Source organism: Siphateles boraxobius, unplaced genomic scaffold (assembly GCF_051911475.1).
Source record: "Siphateles boraxobius isolate OS27281-9 unplaced genomic scaffold, OSU_SipBor_1 5, whole genome shotgun sequence".
Lineage (NCBI taxonomy): Eukaryota > Metazoa > Chordata > Actinopteri > Cypriniformes > Leuciscidae > Siphateles > Siphateles boraxobius.
In genome coordinates, this window is record NW_027509141.1 from 17,716,452 (window position 1) to 17,734,056 (window position 17,605).

A 17,605-nucleotide genomic window follows, 5' to 3' on the forward strand; every position below is an offset into this window, starting at 1 on the left:
CATTATCGCTCTGTACATTCTTTTTTTCTCTTCTCATGTATTATAAGTACATACCATTTTCAGAAGCAGCATGTGGCTCTGAACCTCTTTTGAAGCAACAGTTACTCATATACATATAGCCTACTTATATACATATATGTGCTTCTCTATTGTAGGCTTCTACTTAACTGCTGATTTAGGTCTTTGCAATTTGTCAGTATGATTCTGGGAGGTGTTGTATTGCGCCCATACAAACATCACGGTAATTGAACGCCCCGTGGCTCTCCATTCATGGCAGATTTGGTCGCAATCTCACATACATCACGCACTATTGATCTGGGCTAATCTCACCACTGTGGAGCGCTAATCTAGTAAAGAGGCAATTATGGTGCTTCAGCACTGTATGCCAGAATGAGACGTATGCAATCTCCTCCTATTCTTTCTTTTTTCTCACTCATTTTCTCTGTTCTATTCCGTCACTTCTGTATATACATGCACAATAGCGGTTGTCGTCTTTGTCTGCGTTAGTTTCCCTTTCAGTCTCATAAATATTCACAACAGAGCTGTTTTATTGCCGTGCATAATTCCAGACTTTATTAAATCAAGTTGGCCTGGTTCTGCTCTTGTGGTATGATGTTACATGATCGCTCCCTTAAAACACACGGGTCTATAACTTCCTGACTAACTTGATTTTCTGATCTAAAAATTGTATGCCATTGCGAGCATATACAAGAATCTTGCATAACTTATCAAAATGTTAAGCAATTTCAACTTATTTTATGAGTTAAAGCATTGTAAAGACATGTTGTCATAACTTATTGATCATATCATTTTTTACAGTGTAATAATATTAAATGTTTCTTGTAAAAAAAATCAAGTCAAGCAATTTACAAGCTCTCAATTCAATTTGAATTGATTTTGATTTGTTTAGGTATATTTGCTGATGTAAGAAATTCCCTCTGCTACTGCTGAATTATACAAGGCAGTGTGTCAGACTGATTCTAACAGGTAATTCGCTTTTTTGAACAATTTGTTAAAATAATCGACTCATTTAAATGATTCATTAGGGAAATACGGAACTACGCTGTTTGTGCAGCATGTTTTTGATTCACTAAAAAGAACTGACTTATCGAAGTCATTAATTCGGGAATTACACTAAACTGTATGTTTTTAATTCACTAAAAAGAGCCACTTCAGAAGAGTCATTCGTTCAGGAATCAGACTACACCGGTCATGCTGTATGATTTTGATTCACAAACAAAAAAAAAAAAAAAATTCATCACATTTACATTTATTCATTTAGCAGGCACTTTTATCGAAAGCAACATGCAAATGAGGAATACGACAAGCAATTTATCTTAAAGTGCCAATAAACACAAGAAGTATTAGTAATACAATGTTTAAGACATAGTTCAGAACAGCTAATACAGGGAGGGATTAAAGAATTGTGCTTTTTTTTCAGCAGGATGCATTACATTTCTGAAAAAGATGAGTTTACAACTATTTCTTGAATATTGTCAGGGATAGAGCTGGGAAGATCATTCCACCATTAACAGTGAACAAAATCATTAGTGATTTTGTGCCTCTCTGTGATGGTAGGCTACTAAAAAAATCACTAAAAAGAACCAGCTAGAGCCATTTGTCTGTGAATGGGACACTGGGCTCTACCAGCTTGGGTAGAGCCCAGTGAGAGCAGTTACCATCTAAAACTGTTCTTAGATCAGTGTTAAGTGTGCCTAGAATCGCCCAGGGCTATCAAGAGATCTGCATAAGTAGCTCAGCCTGTTCACAGCAAGGGGAACACTTAAATAGCGATAAAAAGAAATAAAAGAAAGATCTCTACGTAAATGTGCATTTAGACTAAATTCCCACTTCAGACTGATCTGAATCCGATAGAGGATGTTTATAATCCTTTGATTTGATTTCATTCTTGTATTTTTCATTGCATGCACACACCAGGGATCACCACCGCGTCTCATTCCAGCTGTCTGCTTCCTCCACCTGTACTCGGAGAGCAAGCCTGGCCCTGTGCAGCAGTTTATCTGCATATTATGAATGCCTTTTGGAGGAACATTCGTTTGAAGTTTGGAGATGAGGAGAATAGCTTTGTTTTCATGTAACTTTTTTTCTTTCTTTCATCGAGTGACATTAAAAAGCACAAGAGAAAAGTAAAAATCGGCATCCAAGAATTCGCTACAGGAATTTTTCACCCCGATAAAATAAACAATCCTGCCATGAGAGGATACAAATACATGAAACTCTTACCACTTTCTCTTCCATGGAAAACAAAAGGAGTTATTAATAGCAGAATGCCCATGCTGCTCTTGTTCATACAACCATGGCTTAAATGAGATTTTCAGTTAATAACAGCTTAAATTTAAGTTTCTCTCACAAACTTATTCTATTCTATTGACAGCCTAAGCAACGATCACTTTCAAGCCCCAGAAATGTTGTAAAGACATCCTTAAAGTAGCTAATCCATGTGACTCCAGTGGTTTAACCTCAATTTATGAAGTGCTTTGTTTGCGCAAAAAAAAACTAAAACAATTTTCTTGCCAATGGAGGGACAGAAAGCTCAGATTTCATCAAAACATCTTCATTTGTGTTCCGAAGATAAACAAAAGCCTTAAGGGTATGACTTTGGAACGACACGAGGGTGAGTGACAGAATTTTCATTTTTGGGTGAACTAACCTTTAAGTAGACTTACATGGCCTTTTATTAATACTATATTATCTGCAAATATATACACTAATAATACATTTTAAAACATTCAATACAATTAATGCTTTTTTGATATTTTTAGATATATTATTCACTTTCATAGTATGGGAAATTGCATCATCAACAATTTTCAAAATATCTTCCTTTGTGTTCCATGGAAGAAAAACATTCTTTAAAGTCATCATGAAATGAAAATTGACAGTATTTAAAATAAATGATTTATCAGTGCACTTTTTTTAAATTCAAACGATAACCAACAATTCAAATCATTTCCCAATGGACAAAATCAAGTCCCATCCTAGTTTTTCTAGTTTGAGAAGTCATTTCACTCGGATATAGGTCACAATAAGGAAGAAAAGACGATCTCGACCTCCGTTTCATGACGACTTTAATAGAGTGAGGGCAGAAATAAAAAGTAACTGACTCACCAGCTCTGCATCAGAAGGGCCGATGTCCTGCAGGTAGGGTGCGACCGCCAGCTCAGCCAGAGTGTACTGTAGTACATGTGTATGCTCTATGAACCTATTCAGCTGTCCCAGGACACTAGCATACTGAAGCCTCTCCATGAGTCCAGATCCTGTGGAAAAGCCCACCTAGACACCAACCAAAACACATGCTCATTTATATGAACGTATAAAAACACACTTATAGTTTCTGTGCCACTAATGGCACCAAATGGAATTGCAATCTGGTTGTTTGAACACTGGCACAACCAGTGCCTTCGGGGCAGGACTGCTTGCTTTTTGAACAACAATAGAGTGGTGCAGGTATCACGTAAATTTGTAAGCCAAAACGAAGAAACGAGTTAGCATTTTAGCATTTCCGGTTCCATCGTCCTAAAGTCAATGTTTTTTTTGAATGGGTTTTTGGTTAAATGGCTGAAATAAGGTCCGTGGTGAACACAAGAGCAAGACACTTTCACGTTTTATTCTACGAGATAAAATACATCAGTATTACTCCACTCGTGATTGTTTAAAGCTGTTACATGTCTTGAAAAAGGTGGTTGCTAACAAGTGGCCAAATGGGACTACAGAGGCTGTCGAGGACATAAAAATAACAGGTAAACTCAGTCCGCTTTTAAAGCCTCGTAAATGCTCATAATTGTGCTCTTATAAACTATTCTAACTCAAACGTTCTAGGAAAATGCTTTTTCGATAAAAACAGAGTTGTCGGAAACTTAGTGATGGTGACGTTGAAGTCGTGGGACCATGGTGTAGTTTCGTTTATAGCCTACCTTTAGCTTTTTACCTCTGGCGACAGCATTTAGGTTTCAAAAATTCATGTTAATGAATGTTAATCTGTGATGCATATCTTGTTGGACAAAACGTGTAAGTATCATCAACTTTTGTTGATCACAGAGCTTGTTCTTTGCGATAATCCAAAAGCCTATGGAAAAATCCTATTGGGTTTTTGTCGAGGGAACCCAGTGTGATGCTAACTGCCGGTTTGCCTACAAAGTGACGTGCAGACATTACACACTTCACCTTTAAAGGAATAGTTCAACCAAGAATGAAAATTAGTCCAGTAAGTGTCATAAATGCACTTCTTGTGTATAAAAGGCCAGCAGATGAACATTTCGAGTGTGAAGCGCTGGATGGCTCAAAAGGACAGCAATGGTGTTTGCCACAAGTTCCTGTTATATTTTTCCAAATATCAGACATAACAGTGAGTAAATAATGACAGAATTTTTAGGGTGAACTATAGGCATACCACAGAAAATATTGAACAAAAAAAAAAGCGCTACATTAATTCAATGTAACCAATCCTTAAGAAAGTAGACTCCTTCAAACAGTAGAGAGACAAATCAGACAACTCGCATTAGGACTTTAACGCATCTCTCAACACAAATCCCATGCATCGCTTGACTTCCACATAAAACGCGCTGCAGATAATGTCACAGACGGGATTTCATGAAGTGTTAATGGTGCCTGAATGTGTTTTTATTGGGTTGTATGTGTACAAGTGTGCTTCTGTCATGTTTCCTTGATGCCCTGACTTGTGCTGTATGTAAATGAAGTCATTATAAATTGAAAAGGGGACGCTGACCTTTTCTACAGAGAATAACAATACAAAGAAGAAGAACAAACACTTTTAAAAAGTGTCAGCATACGCCGCTTTTGTTTGAAACTGACAGCTCCCCGTGCCAAAGCGTCCCTCAGAGCCGTTTCACACGCCGCTTCAGTGCTACAAAAGCAACTCTATGTTCCCTGATGATTCATTATGTCAAATACCTTTTGGCATCTTGTGTTACACACACATTCTTCTCATGCTGAAACTTGACAAAAGGCCACAAAATGTTGGAAGTCAAGTTGAAAAACTGCTATTCTTCTGCTATTTTGTCATACGCTCAACCCCCCAGCCCCCCCATTACCCCCATCCCAAGGTCGTCTCTTTACCGCTTTGCCCTGCGGACCGTTTTTGGCCTGTCGAGGTCTCTTGTCTAAATGATGCTCCACTTCATGCCTTTCTAGACTCCTTTTATTTCGTGTGAGCTCTGTTACTCTCCAGTGTCATTCATCCACTTTATGGTCATTTTTATTACCAACACATATCCCCCAGCATGCATCATTTTTCACTACTACTGTCTCAGTTTTTGGGGCTTTTTTATCACAGCACACTGTTTACTTTCCATAAGCCAAGCAGACGAAACATTGAGCTGGTTAGAGAGAAAGAAGGAAGCAAGAATAGAGTGTTCATTGCTCTTATTTAATATATATTCAATTAAAACAATTTCTTTTGGATTCTATTAGATTTAAAAAAAAAATGAAATCTATTATTTATGTAATTTAATATGAATTATATTTTAACCATATATTATCAAAAAGGAGCTAAAAGTATATATTAGGGCATTTAGTCATTTTTGGATATGCTGCTCAATAAATCAAATTAATCACAATTATTTGTTAATTTTAATTTATTTCTTCATATGTTCAATTTATATAAACCTATATCTTTCTGTGTACATACACTCTTTCTGTTTGGGCATGGACGCAGCGAAGCTGTCATTTCAGAAACTTTGATGTATGAAATAAATCTTAAAATGCCCTGGGATAATTTAATATTGATGAACAGTACTTTATAATTTATATATTTGTATGATTCTGAGAGTCAGCAAAGGAGCGTGTGTGTGGATCCAGAACTGAGCGGCTGTACTGCTTGACAAGTTGAGGTCTTCATTCTTAAAATGAATGTGTTGCCACAAATTTCATCACATTGGAGATGAAATCAACTCTGTGTTTTAATCGAGAGCTGATGGCTGTTCTCAGCTGGAGAATAACTGACTAATGTAATTTAGCGTTGTGTCTGGGCCAATCAAATATTTGCCGTTGCTGCTCTAATTCAATCACAGTCCTCTGAAATAAACACCCTGAGAGTTCAGGCTCCAAATGAAATGAAAACTTCATATTTGGGCATGTTTGTGTCTCCAGTAGACCATTGTGAGTTTGGAGAAAGATTGCAATTATTAGTGATCACTGAAATGCCAGGGATACTGACAGCAAGGGCTTGTTAGTCATTGATGGCCCAGAAGTCTATATAATTGATGGTGTTAGCTAAGGCAAGAATCACTAGCACTATTTTCATACTTTTATTAATGATTTGAACAAACTCCTAACCCAATAATTTCTTTTGAGGCTTGCCGAACTGAGCGCGATTACTTTTTTAAGTGATCAGACCATTATTGTCTGGTGGACGATACAACAAACCGAAAAATCTCATATAGGCCTAACTGTCACTTGCATCGATGAAGCTATTTTAACCTAAGGCAAAAAGTAAACGCACAACAACATGCTAAAATCTCTCAAAACACTTTAAATGGATAGTTGACCCAAAAATGAAAATTCTGCCGTAATTCACGCATTCTTTTGTAATTCCAAACTAGTATGGATTTATTTTTTAGGGGTTGAAGGGGTTGCAGGCCCCACGCTTACATAAATTATGAAATAATAAAAACAAATTGTAGACTAGCCCTTTAACAAACGCAAAGCAACACCCTGGGAACCAGGGTATGGAGTATAATACTTACACATATCCTGCTGGACAGTCACTTAGATCTCACAAGAAAATAAATATATACCCACACTTAGCTTGGTACACCTAATAAAATCTAGAACTGGCAGGATCTTCTTTCCTTGTATCTCATACATCTTTTCCAAGTCTCTAAAGCTGGGAGAGGTGAATGGAGATCTTTGACCTGTAAACAAAAAAAAAAAAAAAAAAAAAAAAACCATCAGACCAAAATTGAGTAAATGTTCAATAAATCTTACGAATGACAGTATATCATTTACATTAGGCACCAAATGTCTGAGACCACATCAAAATCACCTGTGATTTACCCTTGAAGATAAACAGAACATTTTAGGATTTAGTAAAATAATTATATTTTAGTAGAAAAATAAGCAAAAATAATGTTCATGCCATTCAAGATGATAGACACAAAAACAGAAAAGAAAAGTTGAAGTTAGTTTTATGGAGGCTCAGTGGGAGTGAGTTCAAGAGTTTAGGTGGCATAATGCTGAATAATCTACCACCCATTAAGGATAAAAGTGGAATTTTCATCAACTCTTCATAATATTATGTATGCTAACAGCACCACTAGCTGGGGGAAAAGTTAGACTAATCCCTGGGGGCTCACAAACGTTCCCCCAAGGGCCCCCAGGACAGTGATTTCAGGGCCCGAAACCCTAGCGAGATACATGGGTTAATTTATATGCAGAGCATGTGAAACATCCACGTATTCTAATAAAAACTGTTGTTCATCCTAGTGATGCTGCAGGTAAACACATGCGCAGCATACAAAATATTATGACGAGTTGCAAATAGGTGGCAGTTATAGTACCTTTGCAAAAGAAGTTTGAATTTGTTACAGAATCTTGAGGATGATTGATTAGTATAATGACCCATGCTGTGGCTGTACCTTTGATACATTACACAAATGCCAGAGATTTCCCTCCTCTTAATAGAGATCGTTCACAAACACAGCTTAAGCTTTTCTGTGCAGGCTGGTTGGCGGCAGTTCAGCCTCGACATCTTTGCCTCTCTGGCTTTTCACGAACCAAGGTTAATTGAGAGATTTTATGCCATTGATGTCAATACATTGATTGGTCCCTGTAATCTCTTGTCTGCTTAAACAGAACAGAAAAGGGCTGAGTTAATAGGAGTTTCTCATTCTTGAAAGACGATGATGGTGTGACCTTGGAGGTCAGTCTGCACATTTAACATATGACACAGCCTTAGCCCTCGATTTCAATTGGACCGATTTCCCATGCACTACTAGATAATTCTTTTTTTTGTTGACCTAACAAAGTCATTGTGGTGAAAAAGTGTGACCAGAATAGAAACGATCCCTCTGGGATTGTATTAAAACATTTTTGTCATTGTAATGGCTGTGAAGATTGAGAGGTCTATTTGCACTGCGTATTCGACGCCGTAAGCTTTGTGATCCATTTAGCTTGCCTGAGGTTAGCATATACGCGTTCATGTTCTTTCACAAGAGAGTACACACTGAGAGCTCATAAGGATGTCACCCAAGCAGATAAGTGTGTGATGTCAAAAATGTATTGTGTGGCTGTGATTATACCCGTCCTGTTCAGCACACTCTGAGAGCCTTCATCTTATCAACACTATGAACACACAGTGCTAAAAGTCTTCAGCTTGTGTTCTGTGAGCAGGAGGTCTGAAAATGTAGATCATAAATTCCCTTCAGCTAATAGAGAGACCACACCAACCTGTGAATGCGGGACAGCTCATGTGGAGCAGTTTATTTAGGAAGTCTCCGTTCTCTCTCCTTCTGAAGCCAAGGGTGAGGTAGTAACTCTGTGTGGATGAAGGCTGACTCCAGTCCGTTGTCTGAGGCAATAAATGACCTCCACACGGGTCTAGATAGGGATGAAGATTAGTTACTAATTTGTTAAATCTGAAACAGCCAATATATGTCTGTCTGTCTGTTTGTCTATCTGTCTATCTATCTTTTCTCTACAACAAGAAACACTTGGAACACCATATCAACTTAGAAACGCACTAAAGGTCACTCCGAACCTGTTAGCAACCGCAAAACAATGCTTGGTAGCCACCTGCAATACTCTGGCATCATGCTGGTGGGTTTTGCATTGCTAAGTTCCATTTACATTTGATCAACAACAACAACAAAAAAGCCTAAAAGCCTAGTTTTACATATTGGGCCATGTTGATTTTATCTAGTTGACGGTAATAGTAGTAAATTAAATTGTTTGTTTTTGTTTACGTTTGTACATTAAAACATTTTGCTACTGCATTAGCTGGCCACAGTTTAAAAATCACTGAACTAGATCATAGATGCAGAGATTTGATCAATGTTAAATTAATTTAGTTGAATTGATGCTAAAAGTGGCATTATCTTCTTTCACTTGCCTTATTTTAATGCAAATCGTACATTTCTTTCAGAGAGATTGCATCAACAGATGGCTAAAGGCGTTACATAGTCAAATAAAAGGACCGCAACCATTTTTCAGAGCTGGTTAAGCACAGTGCTGAACTGACATGGATGTTGACAACCCTGTGATGAGTGACTGTTCTCCTCCAGGGTACTGCATTTAAATCCAACGTGTCTTTCAGTGTCACATATTCATGTCATGCAGGATTATTTTTCCACAACGGTGAACATTATGCTAATTTAATTAGTTAAAAAAGAATATACATGGTAAAAAAAAAAAGAAAAAAAAAAGCTGCATCCCTGAGGAATAAGAATGTAGACACAGCAGGGAACTGATGACTCCTCAATGGACATCCTCTCGGTTTAAAAAAAAGTTATCTTTACAAATATCTTGTGTGTTGCAGATTTCACAGACTGACTCAGTATTATATTATAAATTTAAAGTTAAATTCTGCTATTATTTACTCACACTCATGTCATTCCAATTCTGTATTAACTTTTTTCTCATGTGGAATTCAAAAGGAGATTTTTTCCATAATGTTCACACTGCTCTTCTTTTAAAATTGCATGCATTTTTTTGTGCGAATCATTTTTGAAGCATGGCACTCCCTAATAACCCTTCACTTTGTTTGTTTGCAATGTGAACATCATGTTTAACATCCCCTTTTGTGGTAGGAAGAATTTATAGTGGTTTGGGAAGAAATAAATGATGTGAGTAAATGATGACAAAACTGAACTATTCCTTACAATATACAGCTTTTCATCTTATCTAGTTTTTTGTGGCCTTTTCAGGAGGGTGTCTGTGCTGCGGTGTGAATGCATCATAAGATTGTGTCCTGGGGACAGACAGCCTGCTGTGTCAGGGTGTTCCGAAATTTTCTTGGAAAATCTACGTTCAATAAAGTGGAATGCTCTCAGACATGTTTTTCTACTGTGCCTCCGTGAGGTCTTTGAATTGTTTGATCCAACCAGGGGAAGGCATAACATTTGCGTCACTAGTGTGTATTTCTTGAGCATCGCTTTAAAAGAAAAAAAAAAACAGAAAAAAATCGCAGATTCTTGCCATTTAATGCCCATAACCCAGAGACTCTACTTAGTCGCAGGAGGTTTCTATGTACTGTATCTTATTAATTCTATATATTGTTATCATTATTATTATATATATTTTTATTATTATTGTATATTTTTGTAAATATACTCAAATCTGATTGGCCGAGTGCCGTTCCAAGAGTGGTGCTGATACTTGTGTTTTTAAACAAATCTTTTGAGTGAATGCTATTAGACTGATTCATTAAGAAACAAAAACAAGTGACAGGGTTTATTAATGAATCCCTGAAACTTTCATTCAATTGTTTCATTCAAAAACAGTGATTCATTCAAAAAACAAACAAGTGGCCGACTTTATGAATGAGTTATAAAATCATTCAAACCATTCATTTAAAAACACTGATTCACTGAACAAAACAAGTGACTTTCTGAATAGTCGAATCATTCATTCAACTGCTTCATTCAAAAACACCAAGGCCTCGTTCGCACACTGGAATCGTGAATAAACGGAAGTTCTCGAGACATGTTATTTAAAAGTTTAACTGATTTTAACTTTAGCGCAAGATGCTGTAAAAAATGTGAGCGCAACAGTTATACACGTCCGTCTAGCGCGCGTTTACATTCTATGGAAAAACAATGGAAACAATGGAAAAGTAACGCAAATGGAATGGAAAAAACGTGTTCTGTGTGAGCAGCCCCTAATTCTTTGAGAAATGAAACAAGTGAGCGACTTTATGAACAATTCATTGAATCAACTCATCAATCATCCCAGACAGCAACATAGTGTAGGCCCAGATCCGAGCCACTTCTGGTATCTGTGGATTCAACACGTACCAGATGTGTGCCGGATCTATGTTGCCGTTTGGGATACGATTTTCTCAAAACCACTGATTTATTTAAGAACAACTCAAGCGACTGCCTTTGTGAGTGACTCATTTATCTCATTAATTCAACCAATTCACTCAAACAATTTGATAAAAAAAACACTGATTAATTTAGGAACAAAACAAGTGACTGGGTTTATGAATGAATCACTGAAACATTTATTCAATTGTTTCTTTAAAAAAACAGTAATTAATTCAAAAAACAAACAAGTGACTGATTTGTTGAAAATTCAATCGATTAATTCAAAAACACTGATTCAGTATGGAGCAAAAACAAGTGACTGTATTTATAAGTTGATCATTGAAGCATTCATTCAATTAATTCGTTCAAAAACACAGATTCATTCAGACACATAACAAGTGAGCAATTCCATGAATGAGTCAGTGAATAATTCAATCAAGTGATGATAAACAGATTAATTTAGGAACGAAACAAGACTTAATGTGTCAATCATTGAATCATTCATTCAGTGATTCATTCAAAAACACAGATTCATTCTAAAACAAAACAAACCAACACTATTAAGTCATTGAAACATTCACTCAAACGATTCGTTTTAAAGGGTAACTAAACCCTAAACCAACTTTTTTTAGTTAATGATCTGTAAGAATGGAGCTTCATAAATGCTGTTCATTGATTTGAGTAACTTTTTTGACATTTGTGTATAAAGTGTTTTAATTCTACAATATATGGTGTAAAAACGTCTGAGTGCTGCCCTCTTCAGGTTGAACGGTGGCTACTGCAGTTGAATTTTCCTATTGGATGTTCGGGGTGGTTCGTGACGTAAGGGGTTGTTGGTGACATAGGCAAGTTCCATACAGAGAGATGCGTCTCAGGTGCACGCCCCCCTCCGCTGGGCTCTGCCCACTTCTCCAGCATTTTTCAAATATTGCCAGTGGGTGGAGTCAGGCTCTGATCAGGGGTTTAGTTACCCTTTAAAAAAAAATCCAGTTTCTCTATCTAGCAAAAACTCTGCTTGCATGCCTTACAATGCAATGACCTCTACTGACAATCTCAAAGGCAACACTAATTTACAAATTAAATTAACAACTCTGCTCACCTAACAAGCATACAATCACCCAGAGCTATAATAACGCATTCGATATACGGTGTAAATGGTTGGGTAAAGTGTGCAATTTGAAGTAATTTAGGTCTAAGGTCAGGATTTCGATAACAAATACAAACCGAATGCTGGATTATAGATTTGTTCATAATGGGGGTGTTTGAAAAAGAAGCAGGCTAATTGAAACATGAAGGTGTGCTCTTGACCTGCCTGTGTGAGCGGCTCAAGCCTCAGTGTTTGATAAACAAAGAGAGCTGCCTCACATCCCCGCATGCCGCAAACCACACTAATTCACAACCTGTTGCTAGGGCAACACCTGCCTTAGACAAACCTATTAGTTAGACACAATCTAATGCCTGTGAACTCGAGTGCTTCATTGTTGGAGGTCTTTTTTTTACTATTTAATAAGCAGACAATGTATTCGGAGTGTCTTAATTTCCTCGTACCGGTAAATATGTAGTCTGTGAAGGCTGGGTGAAGCTTCCGGAAGGCCTCCTCTGCTTTCTCGATCGTGTTTGAGGACGGCTTTCCAAAGCTTGGAGTGAACATGACTGAGAAATTCTCCTCCATAATCAGCGCCTCCTCCAGGAGCCCCTGTGAGAGAAAATAGGATTAGGATTTGTTTTTAATTTACAAATAATCAGATAATAAATACTTATGCCTACTGAAATGTTACTGAAATGCACAATGTGATTTTATTATATTTCCTGCCTGATGATAATTTAGCTTTTATATTTTGTTTTGGCACTTGTCTAACTGGCATATGGTTTTGATCATTTTTAAGTAAAACGTAATTATACTTTAAAAAACAGAAGTGATTAAATCAAAAGTGTGCCAGGTCTTATTAAGAGTTATGATTTATTTCTTATTCAAGCCTTTGGTTTGTGACTGTCTGAGATTATCAGTCACCTCCTGTCAGAATATTATACAATTATAATAATTTTTCAATAATATCAAATAGAAAATGATAGCATGTTATCTAGCTTTGACAATATTGCATTACGTACAGTCATGCCATTTTGAATTCACAAAAAACATTGGATGGGAAATTTTGAAAACATTGTTAATGAAGTAAGTATAGCATAATACATTTACATTTAATCATTTAGCAGAAACTTTTATCCAAAGCAAGTTACAAATGAGGAGAGCAATAGAAGCAATCAAACTAACAATAGGGCAGTAATATGCAAGTGCAGTGACCAGTCCCTAGTTAGTTTAGCAAGGTACATGTAGCAAGGTTCTTTTGTTTAAAAAAAAAAAATAGATGTAGAAAAGTAAGTGTTATTATGAATGGGTCAAGTGTTGATGAAAGAGATGCGTCTTCAGCAGTTTCTTGAAAATGGCTAAAACTTAGTAGCTCGGGTTAAATTACGCAGGTCATGCCACCAGCACGGAACAGTCCAGGTAAAGGTCTGTAAAAGTGATTTTGTACCTCTTTGAGATGGCACCACAAGGCGCTGTTTACTTGCAGAATCCAAGCTTTTGGAGGGCACATAGGTCTGAAGTTGTGAGTTTAGGTATAGGGGTGCAGAGCCAGGGATTGTTCTGTAGGCAAACATCAGAGCCTTGAATTTGATGTGAGCAGCGATTGGCAACCAGTGCAAGTTTATGAGGAGAGGTGTGATGTTTGCTTTCTTAGGTTTGTTAAAGACCATTCTAGCTGCAGCATTCTGGATCAGTACCAGAGGTTTGACAGTGTAATAGTCCAATCTGTATAGAACAAAGGCTTGGACAAGGAGTTGTGTAGCCTGTTCCGATATGAAGGGCCTGATCCTCCTAATGTTGTACAGAACAAATCTGCAGGACCGGGCAGTTTTAGCAATGTGGTCTGTGAAGTTCAACTGATCATCAATCACAACTCCAAGGTTCCTGGCTGACCTGGATGGATTTATGGTTGATAAACCTAGCTGAATGGACAAGTTGTAATGGAGTGTTGAGGTTGGGTTTCGCAGGGTTTAGTTGAAGATGGTTGTCAGCAAGAAATGTCTGTCAGGCAGGCTGAGATGTGAGCAGCTACTGTCAGATCCTCAGGTTGGAATGAGAGGTAGAGTTGTGTGTCATCAGCATAGCATTAATAGGAAAAACTATGTTTCTGAATGAAAGAATCTAGTGATGACATGTAGATGGAGAAGAGAGGTGGTCCAAGCAATGAGCCCTGAGGCACCCCAGCAGCTAGATGTTGTGACTTAGACACCTTAACCCTCCACGACACCCTGAAGGACCTACCTGAGAGGTAAGACTTGAACAATTGGAGTGTGGTTCCTGAGATGATCTTTGTCTTGAGGGTTGACAGAAGGATCTAGTGGTTAACTGTGTCAAAAGCAGTAGACAGATCAAGCAAGATGAGTACTGAGGATCTGTAAGCTGCTCTTGCCAGTCTAGAGCTTCAATAACCAAGAGCAGGGCAGTCTCGGTTTGAAACCAGACTGGTTGTTGTCCAGGGGGTTGTTCTGTGCAAACACAGTAGTAGGGTGTGTGGAAAGGATGAGTTTTGGGACTTCTGCGCTGAGAGAAGGAGGGGAGAATGTGTGTGTTAGCTAGTAAGATGCGTGTGTCAAATTGAGGTGCGGAAAATTGCCCGCTGATAGTGGTGGTTTTATTTATGAAAAATGTGGCAAAGTTGTCAGCTGTTAGGGATGAAGGAGGAGAAGGAGTAGGGTTAAGAAGAAGGGAGAAGGTTTTGAAAAGCATGGGAGAATCAGAGGAATGGTAATTTTGTTGTGGTAGTAAGTCATTTTAGCCGTAGCGACATAGATAAAAATAGAGGGATTGATACAATCCAAGGTCAGTTGGATCTTTCAATTTGCACCACTCACTCTCTGAAGCCCATAAAAAACCATAAATAACAGTTTTGAACCCATGATGACCTATTTGAGTTCTGTGAAACACTTTGAAAGGATTTATGCTATTTGACCATGAAACAAAGTTGGCAATGTCTTAGATAAGACACTTTTCACACATCTGTGTTGTAACTTATAGTTTGAATTTACAGCAACAACATCTGCAGGATGCTGCGTTTTTTCTACATACTGTAGATGACACTGTTAAAAGTGTTTACATTGGTCAAAATAGCACATACGTTTTCTATGGCATCAGTGGTGAAAGTGTTTCTATTGTATGTGAAAACCTTTCAATAGAAAAAAATGAAACTCAGGGCAGGTTCGGGAAGATGAAAAGGCTCACCCTTACTGTGGGCCATCAAAATAAACACACAAGTTGAACTGCAATCCATGAGGGATGAAAATGGAACGGGAAAAAAATAGATAAATGAAAAAGGAGAGGGCTTGATGTACACTGAGAGCAACCCCACACTCAACTCACTTCAAGCAATTGCAAATTGAGACGGTTGCAGGAGATACAGCTGACTTTAAGAGGGTCAAAATGTATTCCTTTTATATCCTGTAAATTAGAAAAAAGTGCTTTTCCCTTGAGTTCAGATGAGAGAGGGAGCCTGAGTTAAGAGCACTTATGTTAGAATTAATATTTCCACAGACGATATTTTCCACTATCTTCAAATTTTTAATAAAGTTAATACACATTGCAGATTTAAATGAAAGGCATTTGTTGTGCTATAAACCAGGAATAATGAGTGTGAGTGCAGTATATGAGGGGAAAGAACATTACACAACACTAAATAGTGTTCCTTCCCGTCAAAGGCGCTGATGTTTTACACACAGACATTTTTGTGATTGATACGCACTGATTTACCTCAGTCGGCACTCTTTTAAGCAATAATCATTCAGTGAGCTTTTGATTGGGCGCTGGGCCGCAGTGGGCACCAAGCAGCCCATCAGTCCTCACCTGCCAATACAGTTTGATGAGCTTGCTTATGTGCCGGTTGTTGCCTCCTGACAGCCAGTAAATATAGTCAGCAATCATGGCGCCCCTAATGACAAGGACAGAAACAGACAGACAGTATCATACAACTTTCAATCAAGATGTTACACCATCTAGAGGGAGACGGCACAAGAGACATGGCACATATTCGATAAGGGAATTCACTCGACAGACACACATGCACATGCCATGCAGAGTAGCTATACAGTTAAAGTGCTTGCAGCAGGCCAACGGTTGTAGGCACTAAGGCACATATTTGTCTCTCCCACGTATTCCTTCTAAGTATATCAGCGTTGTTCTAATCATATTCAGATGTGTGTACACATCACATCATCAAACTTGAGAGATGTGAAAGTAACCATAGACCCATGCTGACAAAACTTAATTCCCGATATGCTGAGTAGAAATCACATGCATGCAATTTTGTCAAACGTGCAGTATAATGAGATGAGATGAAATATTTACTTTTGCAAATAGTTTCAAAACTTTTTATAAAAGGATCCAATACTATACACAGTAAGCTCTATATCATTCCATAAGTGAAACGGAAGTCATTATTTCCATGATGATCAATTATTATAAACAGTAATATCATTGTTGTCAAAATATAAAAGTTATACAGCTATCATGAATATTTATCATAATAATATAAAATGTACTATACTTATATAGAAATATAATACAATTATTGAAATAAAGCACGCAAGTATAAAATAAAAATGGTTCATTTGCATTTTGAATACAATTTTGTTTCTGATCAAATGATGATTCAAAATAAAGATGTTTAAAATCCAACATATTATCAAACTTGAGAGATTTAAACGTGAAAATTGACCCATGATGACAAATCTCTAATGAAAATCATGAAACGGAAGTCTAGTAGTTTAGTCCTGGATGGTGTTGTTGTTAAAGAATCTCAATAAACAAACTCTTTTTGCTTAGGCAAGGGAATCTTTAAAATGTGTCAAGTAAAGAGCATCAGGTGACATACATATGCATGTGTGAACTTCAAATTGATGATGCAGTTACGCGTTGCATGCAAAACCGCAGAGACACGTTAAAAAACAGCATAGTAATGTTGAGGATAAATTATTACCTTCCCCATCACACTGCACTATGAAATATAATTAAGACCCCTCTATATTCACAAGTGCACAGGACAATGCGTGACTTGGATTGTATTAGATGCTATTTCCCAGTACACAGTTTGATAAACCAAGACGATTAAATTATCTGGCCGTGCTGAATGAAATGGCTTGGTTTTTTTTTTCAGGAGAATAGAAGGGTACATTCACTAGACCAAAATTAACAGGCACTTTTACTATATATAAAGCAGGAAATTAAAACTTGTTTTCCTACCGTGATATGAATGAAATCTGATTTGAGAAAGCTGTGAAAATGGCTTTTAATTGAGTGTTTCTTGTGAGAGACACTCATCTTGTTGCCCAGTCATTTGTCCAACTACTGTATAATTATGTATGTATTTCGCTCCTTGGCTTCCTCCAGAGAGCTAATCTGCAACTAGAACCAATGTGTACAGATGACCTGACGATAACCCTTGTAATTAGTCCAGTTCTGATCTTTACACTAATCAGTGTAATTGCTATTAGTCTGGTTCTGATCTTTTATTACTTCATTAATGATGACCAACCCCATGTGAGAA

The 17,605-nt window shown here is 37.4% G+C and overlaps 1 protein-coding gene across 1 annotated transcript in view; it reads right to left on the reverse strand.

The window, feature by feature from the left end:
* Positions 1-17,605, reverse strand: part of LOC143711389 (spermatogenesis-associated protein 16-like) — a 67,469-nt gene that overhangs the window by 13,522 nt on the left and 36,342 nt on the right. Inside the window, exons 4-8 of the mRNA XM_077202840.1 lie at positions 15,907-15,991; positions 12,552-12,699; positions 8,428-8,577; positions 6,781-6,893; positions 3,130-3,294 (exon numbers count right to left, since the gene is read on the reverse strand). Coding sequence (XP_077058955.1) covers positions 3,130-3,294; positions 6,781-6,893; positions 8,428-8,577; positions 12,552-12,699; positions 15,907-15,991 — 661 coding nt within the window. The remainder of the gene's footprint in view (positions 1-3,129; positions 3,295-6,780; positions 6,894-8,427; positions 8,578-12,551; positions 12,700-15,906; positions 15,992-17,605) is intronic.